The following is a 14,169-nucleotide window of genomic DNA, read 5'->3' on the forward strand; positions in this document are numbered from 1 at the left end:
GGAGAAGAGGATCCGCTTGCTGCAGTTTGTAACTGGTACTTCAAGGGTGCCGATGAATGGATTTGCTGAGCTATATGGTAGGTATTTCTGGTTTCACCACAGATATACATTGTTATAGAACTTGAATGATTAGATTGGACTGTATAATGTAATAATGTATCTATTAATATGTATAAAATGATTGTCGTCTTTAAACTGTCCGATTACTACTACTCCTTTTTGTCGGAGTGAATAGTGTGTTACTGTACCTGAATGACAAATAAAGTTTCATTTTTCACTACACAAAGAGGTGAGAACTTAGAAGGCTTACAGCACACATCTCAAATATCGTTGTCTGGACCGTGACTTGTGCTACTGTTACCATCTTCATCCCCATGCACACGATTCTAGAATTCGTCCATAATTGCGTACCATAATTAAGGTCTGCAATTACGTACCAATTCACTTCTATTGACCACCGTATATTTGCGGGAAGGTATCCGGGCCATAGAAAGCCTCCGCAAAAAACAGGACATGGGGCCAAAACCTGAACAAGTCCGTCACAAAACGGCAAAACTGCAATAAAGGAAGGGAGCTTGTCCGCCTCAATATCCGTTAATTCCTTTATTCTCCGAATATAATTAAAGCATTCAAGGAAAGCGCTCATAGGAGAAGGGTCCCTAATGCTTCCTGTGACCTGCTATAGTTTGTTGGGCCGCTGCCGGAAGGTGTCTAAACAATCCCTTTTTAGCCAAAGGAAAGGATCATGGACAGCAATGCAATATCTGGAAGATGTGGGAACTTAGCTGGGTAAAATTTGGATGTCAGGGCATTCCCATCAAATATGGTAACACGTGCCTGAGACGTTACAGCGCCAACAAATACAAGAGTGGAAGGGTCATACACTTCTCATTGTTCCAGTCATTGTTACAGTGTGATCGTTCAGTGAAAGAAGCTGGGCTGGAACAATGAGAAGTGTATGACCATTGATTGGCCACTGATTGGTCAGCATCATACACTTCTCTTCACAACGCCCAGTTGGTAAAAAGTAAAAACACGCCCAGTTGATCATTATCCCCTTAAAGAGGCTCTGTCACCAAATTTTCAAACCCCTATCTCGTATTGCAGCAGATCGGCGCTGCAATGTAGATTACAGTAACGTTTTGTTTTTTTCAAAAACGAGCATTTTTGGCCAAGTTATGAGCATTTTTATATTTATGCAAATTAGCCTTTCTTAAAGAGGCTCTGTCACCAGATTTTGCAACCCCTATCTGCTATTGCAGCAGATAGGCGCTGCAATGTAGATTACAGTAGCGTTTTTATTTTAAAAAAAACGAGCATTTTTGGCCAAGTTATGACCATTTTTGTAGTTATGCAAATGAGGCTTGCAAAAGTCCAAGTGGGTGTGTTTAAAAGTAAAAGTCCAAGTGGGTGTGTATTATGTGCGTACATCGGGGCGTTTTTAATACTTTCACTAGCTGGGCGCTCTGATGAGAAGTAACATCCTCTTCTCTTCAGAACGCCCAGCTTGTGACAGTGCAGATCTGTGACGTCACTCACAGGTCCTGCATCGTGACGGCCACATCGGCACCAGAGGCTACAGTTGATTCTGCAGCAGCATCAGCGTTTGCAGGTAAGTCGATCTTACCTGCAAACGCTGATGCTGCTGCAGAATCAACTGTAGCCTCTGCTGCCGATGTGGCCGTCACGATGCAGGACCTGTGAGTGACGTCACAGATCTGCACTGTCACAAGCTGGGCGTTCTGAAGAGAAGAGGATGTTACTTCTCTTCACAGCGCCCAGCTAGTGAAAGTATTAAAAACGCCCCGATGTACGCACCTAATACACGCCCACTTGGACTTTTACTTTTAAACACACCCACTTGGACTTTTGCAAGCCTCATTTGCATAATTACAAAAATGGTCATAACTTGGCCAAAAATGCTCGTTTTTTAAAAATAAAAACGTTACTGTAATCTACATTGCAGCGCCTATCTGCTGCAATAGCAGATAGGGGTTGCAAAATCTGGTGACAGAGCCTCTTTAAGTACAACTGGGCGTGTTTAAAGTTAAGTACAAGTGGGCGTGTATTATGTGCGTACATCTGGGCGTTTTTACTTGTTTTACTAGCTGGGCGTTGTGAATAGAAGTGTATGATGCTGACGAATCAGCATCATCCACTTCTCTTCGTCAACACCCAGCTTCTGGCAGTGCACAGACGCACAGCGTGTCCTCGAGAGATCACGCTGTGACGTCACTTCCTGCCCCAGGTCCTGCATCGTGTCGGACAAGCGAGGACACATCGGCACCAGGCGACAGAGGCTACATCGATTTACCTGCAAACGCCGATGCTGCTGCAAAATCAACTGTAGCCTCTGTCGCTTGGTGCCGATGTGTCCTCGCTCGTCCGACACGATGCAGGACCTGGGGCAGGAAGTGACGTCACAGCGTGATCTCTCGAGAACACGCTGTGTGTCTGTGCACTGCCAGAAGCTGGGTGTTAACGAAGAGAAGTGGATGATGCTGATTCGTCAGCATCATACACTTCTATTCACAACACCCAGCTAGTAAAACAAGTAAAAACGCCCAGATGTACACACACCATACACGCCCAGTTGTACTTAACTTTAAACACGCCCAGTTGTACTTAAGAAAGGCTCATTTGCATAAATATAAAAATGCTCATAACTTGGCCAAAAATGCTCGTTTTTGAAAAAAAAACACGTTACTGTTATCTACATTGCAGCGCCGATCTACTGCAATACGAGATAGGGGTTTGAAAATCTGGTGACAGAGCCTCTTTAAGGACGCAGCCTAGTTTTGGCCTTCAGGCTCAGAGCCCATTTTTCAAATCTGACATATTTCACTTTATGTGGTAATAACGTCGGAATGCTTAAACCTATCCAAGCGATTCTGAGATTGTTTTCTCGTGACACATTGGGCTTCATGTTCGTGGTAAAATTTGGTCGATATATTCAGTGTTTATTGGTGAAACATTGCAAAATTTTGAAAAAATAGCATTTTTCAGAATTTAAATGCATCTGCTTGTAAAACAGACGGTTATACCACCCAAAATAGTTACTAGTTCACATTTCCCATATGTCTACTTTAGATTACCATTGTTTTTTGAACATTCTTTTATTTTTCTTGGACGTTACAAGGCTTAGAACATAAACAGCAATTTCTCCTATTTTTAAGAAAATTTCAAAAGCCTTTTTTTAAGGTACCTCTTGAGTTCTGAAGTGGCTTTGTGGGGCCTATGTATTAGAAACCCTGATAAAACACCCCATTTTAAAAACTAGACCCCTCAAAGTATTCAAAACAGCATTTAGAAAGTTTTTTAACCCTTTAGGCATTTCACAGGAATTAAAGCAAAGTGGAGGTGAAATTTGCAAATTTTATTTTTCTTGCTGAATTTCAATTTTTTTCTGTAACACAGACGCTTTTACCAGAGATACACTACTAAATATGTATTGTCCAGATTCTGCAGTTATTAGAAATGTCCCACATTTGACTCTACTGCGCTCGTGGAATAAAACACAAGCCCGAGAAGCAAAGAAGCACCTAGTGGATTTTGAGGCCTCTTTTTTATTAGAATATATTTTAGGCAGCATGCCAGGTTTGAAGAGGTGTTGAGGTGCCAAAACAGTAGGAATCCCCCAATAGTGACCCTATTTTGGAAACTACACCCCTCAAGGAATTGATTTATGGTTGTTGTTACCATTTTGACCGCACAGTTTTTTCACAGCACCTATTTGAATTGGGCTGTGAAATTAAAAAAATGTCATTTATTCCAATAAAATGTCATTTGTAATCAAAATTTCTTATTTTCTCAGGGAACAAAATACCCCATTTTGTTGCCCAATTTGTCCTTAGTGCGGCAATACCCAATTTGTGGTGTTAAACTGCTGTTTGGGCCCATGGGAGGGCTCAGAAGGAAAGGAGCACTATGTGTTTGTTGGAGTCCAGATTTTGCTGGATTGGTTTTCGGGTGCCATGTCGCATATGCAGTGCCCCAGATGTATCAAAGCAATGGAAACCCACCAGAAGTGACCCCATTTTGGAAACTACACCCCTCAAGGAATTCATTTATGGGTGTTGTGACCATTTTGACCCCATAGTTTTTTCACAGAACTTATTTGAATTAGGCTGGGAATTAAAGCAAAATTATTTTTTTCCAATAATATGTAGTTTTGGCTGAAAATGTCTTATTTTCACAAGAAATAAAATACCCCATTCTGTTGCGCAATTTGTTCGGAGTGCCGCAATACCCCATTTGTGGTGATAAACTGCCGTTTGGGCCCATGGGAGGGCTCAGAAGGAAAGGGCCACCATTTGGCCTACTGGGGATTTTCTGGTGCGAAGTCATGTATGCAGAAGCCCCTGAGGTACCAGTACAGTTGAAACCCGCAAGAAGTGACCCCATTTTAAAAACTACACCCTTAAGGCATTCATCTAGAGGTGTAGTGAGCATTTTGACCGGAGACATACACCCCATAAACTGTAATGTGGGTTCTCCTGGGTACGGCAATACCCTACATGTGGCTGTTATCAGCTGCCTGGGCACACAGCAGGGCCCAGAGGGGAAAGACGAGGGGGGATAAGCTGTGCGGAGTACATCAGGGTAAGTAAAATTGGGGTAAATTATAAACCAAGGGATGTATGATAAATTTTGAAAAACACTCTTTCATACAGAGCTCTGTTTTTTAGGGACACGTGTCACATTGATATATTGTGTCCTCCCTTATCCCCCTCTTATAGCAGACTTTGCACCTCTTTTGACTTTTTTCCTTCTTGCCAGTTTGGGGAACTTCTCCTGGAAAGTGTTGCCCTGGTACGATGCGTGTGGTCTCGCTTCCAGAAGTACTGGGTGCCCCCCCCCCCCCTTCTTGGTCCCTAAAGATTAGGTTCTTGATAATCACCTCTTGAAATTCCAGGAAAGTTCCCGTGTGGCCTGCACATCGACGTAGCACGTACACATTGTACAATGCCATCTGTATGATGTGTACGGCCAGCTTCTTATACCACACTGCATGGCGCTGTAGGGCTTCAGGACTTGATCTGACAAGTCCACACCTCCCATGTACCTATTGTAGTCCTGGATGCAGTGTGGTTTGGGGGTCTTTGTACTGGTACCTCGTACAGGTACATGGGTAGTGGTGTGACATCTGTCTTGTCTTGTACGTGACACACAATATGTTGCTGCTAGAATGTGCCCTGCTCTCACCCCTTCTGAGTGTTTGCCCAAGCAGAGTCTTAGGGAGGCCTCTCAGGTTTCTTCTAGCAGTGCCGCATGCCGCAGGACTTCTGGAAGCGAGGCAGTTGAAGAGTGGGACGCTGGTATAAAAATTATCCAGGTAGAGGTGGTAACCCTGGTCCAGCAGTGGGTGCACCAAATCCCACACAATTTTTGCATTAACTCCCAGTAAGGGGGGGGGGCATTCTGGGGGCTGAATACTGCTGTCCTTCCCTTCATATATCCTAAATTTGTAGGTATACCCTGATGCACTCTCGCACAGCTTATACATCTTCACGCCATACCTTGCCCTCTTACCCGGCAGGTAGTGCGGAATTTAAGCCTCCCTTTAAAATGTACCAGGGACTCATCAATAGAAATACACTTCTCGGTGGTGTATGCTTGGGAAAACCGGGCACTGAAACGGTCTAATAGGGGTCTCCGTTTATACAAACTGTCAAAACTGGGGTCATCTCGGGGTGGGCACGGCTCATTATCAGTATAATGTAAGAAGCAAAGTATTGCCTAATTTATTTTTTTTAGGTTCCAGTTCAGTTCTGAAGTTGCTTTGAGGGGCATATATATTAGAAACCCCTATCAAACACCCCATTTTAGAAACTAGACCCCTTAAAGTATTCACAACAGCATTTAGAAAGTTTATGAACCCTTTAGGTGTTTCACAGAAATTTAGAGCAAAGTAGAGGTGAAATTAATTTTTTTTTTTTTGTCAGAAATTCCTTTTTATACCATTTTTTTCTATAACACAAAAGTTTTTATCAGAGAAACGCAACTTAATACTTATTGCCCAGATTCTGCAGTTTTGAGAAATATCCCACATGTGGCCCTAGTGCGGTAATGGACTGAAGCACCGGCCTCAGAAGCAAAGGCGCACCTAGTGGATTTTGAGGCCTCTTTTTTTTTTTTTTTTATTAGGCACCATGTCCGGTTTGAAGAGGTCTCGTGGTGCCAAAACAGTGGAAAACCCCCCAAAGTGACCCCATTTTGGAAACTAGACCCCTTGAGGAATTCATTGCAGTTTTCATGGGGTGCATGCGGCTTTTTGATCAGTTTCTATTCTATTTTTAGGTTGCGTGGTGACTAAAAAACAGCAATACTACTATTATTTTTTTATTCTATTTTTTTTATAGCGTTCACCGTGCGCTATAAATGACATATTCACTTTATTCTGCGTGGCGATACGATTACGGCGATACCAGATGTTTATAGTTTTTTTTTATGTCTTATGGCGTTTGCACAATAAAATACTTTTTGTAAAAAATCATTCACTTTTTGTGTTACCTTATTCTAAGAGCCAGACATTTTTTATTTTTCCATCAAGAAAGCCGTGCGAGGACTTATTTTTTGCGTAACGAACTGTAGTTTCGATCAGAACCATTTTTCGGTACATGCGACTTTTTGATCTCTTTTTATTCCATTTTTTGGGAGGTAAAGTGACCAAACAATTGTGATTCTGGTACGGTGTATTATTATTTTCTTTTACGGCGTTCACTGCGCGGGATAAATAACGAAATAATTTTGTAGTTCAGGCCGTTACGTATAGTTTTTGTTTATCTATTAATAAAAATATATAAACAAATGACTGATAAGGGAAAAGGGGGGATTTTTACTTTTATTACTTTTCAAACTTTTATTTTCTCTTTTTTACACATTTTTTTTTTTTTTTACTTTATTACTTTGTCCCACTAGGGGACTTGAGTGCAGGCGGCTCTGATCGCTATTCTAATACACTGCACTACATGCGTAGTGCAGTGTATTAGAGCTGTCAGCTACTCACTGACAGCAAGCATAGTGGGTCCTGACGTTGTCAGGACCCACTAGGCTTCCGTCAATGGCATAGCCGGACACCATTGTTTGGTGTCCGGTTGCCATAGTTACAATCGCCGGCCGCTATCGTGTAGCAGGCCGGCGATTGTAGCTTAACCCCTAAAAAGCCGTGATCGCTATTGAACACGGCTTTTAAGGGGTTAATCAGCGGGGACACAGCGATCGGTCCCCACTGTAGGAGCTACGGCAGCTGCTGTACGAGACCGCAGCGGTCACAGCTTCTGCATGTGTCAGGAGGACGGCCAAAATGGCCGTTACTCCCGCGACATAATATTCAGTCGCTGAGCGCGAACGTATTGGTTAGCGCAACTGAATATTACGCCGCTGAGCGCGGTGTTAAGAAAATAATTAGCATAAAGCTAAAATTGTTAATTTTTGACAAAGTTATGAACAATTTTCAAAATAAAAACCACTTATCTACATGACCGCGCCGATCAGATTATGTAGGAGACAGGGCACTTATAATCTGGTGACAGAGCCTCTTTAACCCCTGCGCCATGGAATAAATGAATAATGCAGGTAGCCAATTTGGCTGCCAGATAAAGGTGTAAATCCAGCAAGCCCATTATGTTTCTGTTTGTCGAGTACTGATAGCCAAAGTCTTGAGCGTGAAGTGAGCTTACAGAAGAACCACCCGGGTAGCATTTAATGGTAGTGCTTGAAAGTGGTATAGCAAACGCAGTGTGTCGTATGTCATATTTTTTTAATAGCAGGAATGTATTTAAAATGACAAGAAAAGTTCCCTTTCCACCATTAAATCCTAATATTTGATTTCAGGCTCAAATGGACCACAGTTGTTTACAGTTGAAAAATGGGGGTCATCTGAAAAACTTCCCAGAGCGCACACATGGTGAGTTATTTTATTTTTTAACTATATATTGTAAAATGTTTTTTCTTACTTCAAATGTTTGTTTAAATAAATGTATACTAGTTTAAAATGTACATATTGTCACGACTCTGCTACAGCGGAGCAGCCTAGTGGGTTCACAGAGTAGCAGCTGGCCAAAGTACAGTCCATGAAAGTCTATAGAACTGGAGTATCTGTATAGAAGTTCAAAAAGCAGGAAGAGAGGCAGCACTCCAAGAGTCGTATCAAAAAGGATCAATTTATTTAACAAAGGCTGCATTGAGCAGCTGAAACGTTGCATCCTTTTGCACTGATGGGTGAATAAATGTATCCTTTTTGATACGACTCTTGGAGTGCTGCCTCTCTACCTGTTTATTACCTACAATTGGGGATTTACAAGTCAGATCCCTGGAGGTCTACCCCCGTTACCCTGGAGGATTTGTTTTACTGTGCTTCCCATATCTCTTCTGTTTGTATAGAAGTTCAGACAGACACTTTGGCATAGCAGACATATACTTTGGCGTGGGAGACGACACGTGGCACAGAGGATGAACTCGACCCCAACACTCAGGATCAAACACAATTACTAGATCCGGGATACAGGAAGCAGGATACGGGAACACTGGGAACACGATACAACTAAGGGACCATTTTCTAAACTAACATGGGTAGACACCACAACGCTCAGGCATAGAGGAAGAGGGGGGGGGTCCTTTTTATAGTTCCTGGTTAGCTGGGATAGGATGGGGGAGATTTTCTTGGTGCGCGCGCTGGCCCTTTAAATCCGGGTGCGAGCGCACACAAACTAGAAGCAGCCGGGGACAGTACAGCTTGCCGGTGTCTCAGAGGAGGGAGATCCCGGCATGAGCTTGTGCGTCTGCGGCAGTTAACGGGTGAGTAATGGCGGCGGCATTGCTTTGCCCTACCCTACATGACCAAAAGTATGTGGATTCCTGAGCATCACATCCATGTGCTTGTTTAACATCTCCTTTCAGAACAATGGACTTTACAATTATTTCATCACTGACTGCTCTGCTCAGAGCGGGTCCTGCGTGTCTGTGACACACAGGATCCTTCTAATATTAATCACATCTAGTTATGAACTTGGATGTGATCGATATTAGGTGGATTTTCAAAGGTTACACAGTAGATTATAGACACACGCATGACCAGCTCTCAGCCAAGCTGTCCGTTCTGCTAAACTGACGAGATTGGCTGAGAGAGAATGATACAGCTTCTTTTTAAACCGCATACAAAGAAGCTGTATCGTAAAAAAAGAAACTGTTTAATAAAAGTCAATTTAAAAAGTGCTTAAAAACACAAAAAGCATTATTTAAATTATTTTTTATTTTTTTCAAAAGTGTACATAGCCTTTAATTGTATACACCAGTTAGCAGTGAGTGTGGTTGAATCGCCAAACCCACTCTATAAGGGATGCACCTATAGCCATGTAGTGTACGGATTGTTACCTCATGTCATATAAACCATTCCTATCTAGAACATCTAAACTCTCTCATTGCGTGAAACCACAGCTTCCAGTAGCCCACGACGGCAGTATTATAGCAGATGTGGTGGGTAATCCAGACACTGGGCAATATCCTGATGATAACAAAAAATGCCATGACCTGGAATGAAAAGAAAACCGTACAGTGGACGCTCCTAGTGGAGTAGGCAACAGATGTGGTTGCAGAAAAAGTCCATCCGCTATGGTTCTTACGCAGCTACAACCGTGTGTTCTATTATGTTTGGCGGCATTACTATATCAACTAAATTGTCTTTTATTTTCATAATTTCTTTTTTAGTTTCAACCGTCTGGATTTACCACCTTATGAGTCATTCGAGGACCTTTGGGACAAGCTGCATATAGCGATAGAAAACGCTCAAGGTTTCGATGGGGTTGACTGAAGAGTGCAGAAAGTGTTGACGTGCTACGTTTGCAACTGAGACTAGTCTTCATCCCAGGGAACTTCTATAGTGTTATTTTACAATTTTGTTCAGAAGTTCTTCTATTTATAGGAGATGACCAGAAAGCTAGACGTGTGTAACTCTACAGAACAAGTGTGTATGTGTGTACGTCTTACACCAGGATCACTTTCCAAGTTCCTCCAGCGATTCACATAACCTGGCATTTCTTAGATGTAATGATTACTTCTCACTCCAGACATCAATGATACTTGGTCATTAAAACTACTGAATTATAAGCTGTGAAATGAGCAGAACCATGAAATATGAGACTGTCCCTTCATGGGAAAGAAAATACTTCCTAAACCCTGCTAGCAAGTCCTCTGTCATATCAATTCTTTCCTGACCATTTGTCTATAGGATTGCAATACCAAAAGTGTCATTTGCTTTAAACCGGTCAATATTTCACCTCTTTTTGGTGGACGAAATATGCCATTTTATGTTCAAACCCCTCTAAATAGAGATTGAGAACATTAACAGCCTATCCAGTAGGTGGTGCTGTAGTATTTGTCAGCGGTCTAATGCCTTTAAACAATGAGAAGGGTTTGGGAGAGTTGGGAATTCTATCACAGCTGTGGGCCGTGTTATTCTGTCAATCCCCATCTGATAAAACATTCATCCTTAGGTTTTCCTAATGGTTCTTCCTTTGGGCTATTTCTCAGGTTTCTTTCTTGGATAACAGGGACTTATTTGCAAGAGAGGATGGGGGAGGTTGACACTAGACAGTATAGAGAAGTTTGCAGGGAGGAGAGGGGGATATATGGTCCGTTTCAAGGTGGAGTTGTCCTTTAAGACTTTACATAGTCAAAGTGAAGTGGTGTCTGAAAAACGGCTGTCCTGCACCGACCGGCTCCAGTAAGGGGAAAAGTCTGTCTGCAGATGGGAAGACTTTCTCCGCACCTGCCTGGCTCATGCTATTGATACCCATAGGGGTAAAGCAGTGGCTCAAAGGGCTACAGTGTAATTCCCCAAAGTGTCTTCTCCAGAATAGGAATGTTTTTTTAGCAGTAAGATGTCTAAGAAAAACGTGCAGATATTTTGCATCTCAAAAATGAATGTTTGTAAAAAAAAATTGGAATGGTAATGTATTATTCGGAATGAGATCATTTAATGCACATAAAAGACTAGAACGATCTCTTACCTTCTCTCATATTTAGACTTGCTGCTGCTTCAGGCTGTGTAATGGTCGTAATCACAATATACTACAACACCCACCCTGACACTGCCCCAGCATCCAGTCATATTCTGGCCTTCTTTTGTACATCTAGGATGTTGTCATGTCGACCACTGTCCTGTGTTTTTGTTGTTTCGTTGTTGGACATCATTTTGAAAAAAGAAAATCTAATTTTTCAGTTGTGGGGTGAAAAATGTATTAATATGCTGAACACTTCCATTGGCCCAGAGTGTGTACACATTCTTTTTTTGCAATGTTGCACAGCTACTCAGAACCGACATGTTTACAGAGTTTTATACGTTTACAGTTAATCTCGTTTATAGTTTTTATATATATATTAACACCTTCACTTTTAGCCTAGATACCAAATAATGTATTACTATACAAAGTAACCAAAGTCACAGTGTAATGTGAGAAGTCTTGTTCTTTGCTCTTTCTCCATGTGGCTTTTTTTTTTCTACTCTTAAATTATTTTCCAATGTGAAAATGTAGAAGTTGATTTACTTTGGAAATGGAAATTCCGTTGATATCAGTTTCAATAGGATCTTTCCTACTCCTTGCCATTAAGGGTATGTTCACATGGCTTATTTTCAGCCATTTTTCGAGCCGTAAACGCCCAGAAAAACCGCTGTAAATACAGGGTCTAATTGCCTCCAAACATCTGTCCATTGAAAAATGGCGTTTTGTTCCCACTGGGCGTTTTTTTATGCGGCCGTTTATAAAAACGGCGCGAAAAAAACGCCCCATAAAAAAGAAGTGCATGTCACTTCTTGAGCCGTTGTTCACTGGGTCAATAGAAAAACAGCTCCAAAAACGGCCTTAGAAAGATGCATCAAAAAACTCTTGATGCATAAAAAACGGCTGAAAATCAGAGTCTGTTTTCCCTTGAAAACGACTTTGTATTTTACAGCCGTTTTTTGTTAAGCGTGTGAACATATCTGTATCCATCACTTACATTCAGCAGGGGCAGCCATTATGGGGCTATGTATCCTCAATTCTGTAGGAACTCATATCTGAGGGGGACCCATGTATTAGTTACAACAGAATTGAAGGGATAAATATATGTCCAGCATACAATATGGCTGCCAGATACATGTTACACCGCTTTCTATGCCTACGACACTTTACTTCCTAGTACCTTATAGACCCTTTGACAAACTTTGCATTTGATTGTATATGGTCTCCTGATCTATACATGCAAGCTTGAATTGGGGTTGATGTGTTTCTATGCAGAAAATGAAATATGCAATTGTAAAATAGAGACAGTAGTGGCTGTCACTGGTCGTGTGTGATTGTAGATAATCCATTGGTATGGCATCATCTGTCTAGAACAATTGGGTTTGCAAGTCCTCGTTTTTAACTCCGTAATTCATAGTTAAAACACATCTTTAATTTTAAGTCTCTACATATTGTTACTGCAGAAAGGGACGACTTCTATAAATTAAGAAGTGACCTATACACTCATTTCTTTTATTAGAATTGCTGCCTTCATGCGGAGGAATACTCCCATGGCAGAGACAAACTGCCATAAAACAGCACGGGCCCTCTGACAGGCTGCAAACGTTTTGACTACCTGGTGTTGTTCCTAACCTTAAGGGCCTTGTATATTTTTGCCACCATTTTTTATTGTATGGCTTCAATGCATCTTTAAAAAAATATATATATTTTCATGGTTTCCATGGTTACAGACTACCAACAAACAACCTATGTAGTCATGTTTTAGCACATGCGACATTAAACACACGTTTTAATTGCACCAGCTTGCTGTGATCTTCTGGATATGTGACCCCATACCTGGATTAAGGGGAGAATGTGGTAGGTGGTTCTGTACTTCCATACCATCTCCTTTTATACCTTTTTATATCTCTAGTGACCAGTGATCTAACCTCTATCGCTTATTACTGAGTGAATATATGAACTGTATTGCTGCTTTTACCTCTACCACTGTTCTAGGGGCCTGCAGGGTATTCACAGCAATACAATGCAGACCACATGCTAGACAAGGGGTCAAGCGCCGTACATTTACTACATTGTAGAAATAAAAGGAAATAGATTTTGTCCCGATAGGGCGTTTTTGTATTTTCCCATTTATCGTGTTGATGTTTGTGGCTGCAACTCTATTCCTTGAAAGTATTTCATGTAAATAAGTGATAATTTATATGGAATTAAAAAGATTGTATAATGTCAATCAGATATTTTGTACAAAGGCATTACAATAGAAAAGCAAATGTATCATTTTAAATGTTGGGATATTTCTTTTGATAAATTTCAGTCTGAGATGCTTACACATGGTAATTACCCTGAAGCAGTAAATAAATAGATTTATTCTAATATTGGTTCCATTGGTTTATTGACATTTGGGGAAAAGAAAAATAAAATAATCCAGAAGCGCATTGGGAATAATAATCAAACAAAATTACTAGTGGCCTATAAATAAAAATAATACGTACCAATTAAAACTATTGTAAGCTGTACCACGGGATAGGGAAAAATAACCTCGAAGTTCTCAAGGGAAATGGAATGTTTTTTATATTGGTATTAAGTACTATATATTGTGCACATTATTGCATTCAGAGACCATCAAGAGCTTTATTTATGCAACAATGTAGAACCCCTTTAAGATGGATAATAATCTTTATTTATATAGCGTCAGCACTTTATAATTCAGCGGGAACGTGTACAGACATTACATAGTGACAAAACGAATAAATCAGAGGAGTGAGGACCCTGCTCGGTTGTGGTTCTGTTCTGCAGAGATTAGGGAAAGCCATCTGTAGGTTATATATACACCGCAGTCACATGTCTATATATTTGATACAATCAGGACCGCGACTTGTGCTGAGTAGTTCCTCTCACTCCCCATTGGCACCAGTCTTGGCCGCTCTCTATCAGGGTGGCGGCCCATATGTGGTATATACAAACTGCTGCCCTGATGCTATCCGGTATTAGGACACCACACTACAAAGTGTTAATAGGAAGTGGGAAAAGTTATCAACCCTTCTACATCCGTTTTCTGGCGTAGAAAAGTCCAAAAAGAGCACAAAAGTCGCAATGCTGACAGGACCCGGAGGAGAGAGGTCCGTATACTTCTTTTTTTTTAAATGTATTTACGATGGGTAGGGGGGAA

The 14,169-nt window shown here is 41.2% G+C and overlaps 1 protein-coding gene across 3 annotated transcripts in view; it reads left to right on the plus strand.

Moving 5' to 3' along the window:
* NEDD4 (NEDD4 E3 ubiquitin protein ligase) overlaps window positions 1-13,347 on the plus strand; it is a 149,066-nt gene extending 135,719 nt beyond the window's left edge. For all 3 annotated transcript variants that reach the window (XM_075857968.1, XM_075857966.1, XM_075857967.1), the window contains 3 exons: window positions 1-77; window positions 7,837-7,909; window positions 9,709-13,347. The exon at window positions 1-77 is cut by the window's left edge and continues 20 nt beyond it. In XM_075857968.1, coding sequence (XP_075714083.1) covers window positions 1-77; window positions 7,837-7,909; window positions 9,709-9,811 — 253 coding nt within the window. In that variant the 3' untranslated portion in view covers window positions 9,812-13,347. The remainder of the gene's footprint in view (window positions 78-7,836; window positions 7,910-9,708) is intronic.
* Window positions 13,348-14,169: the final 822 nt, after the last annotated feature.

Source organism: Rhinoderma darwinii, chromosome 3 (genome assembly GCF_050947455.1).
Source record: "Rhinoderma darwinii isolate aRhiDar2 chromosome 3, aRhiDar2.hap1, whole genome shotgun sequence".
Lineage (NCBI taxonomy): Eukaryota > Metazoa > Chordata > Amphibia > Anura > Rhinodermatidae > Rhinoderma > Rhinoderma darwinii.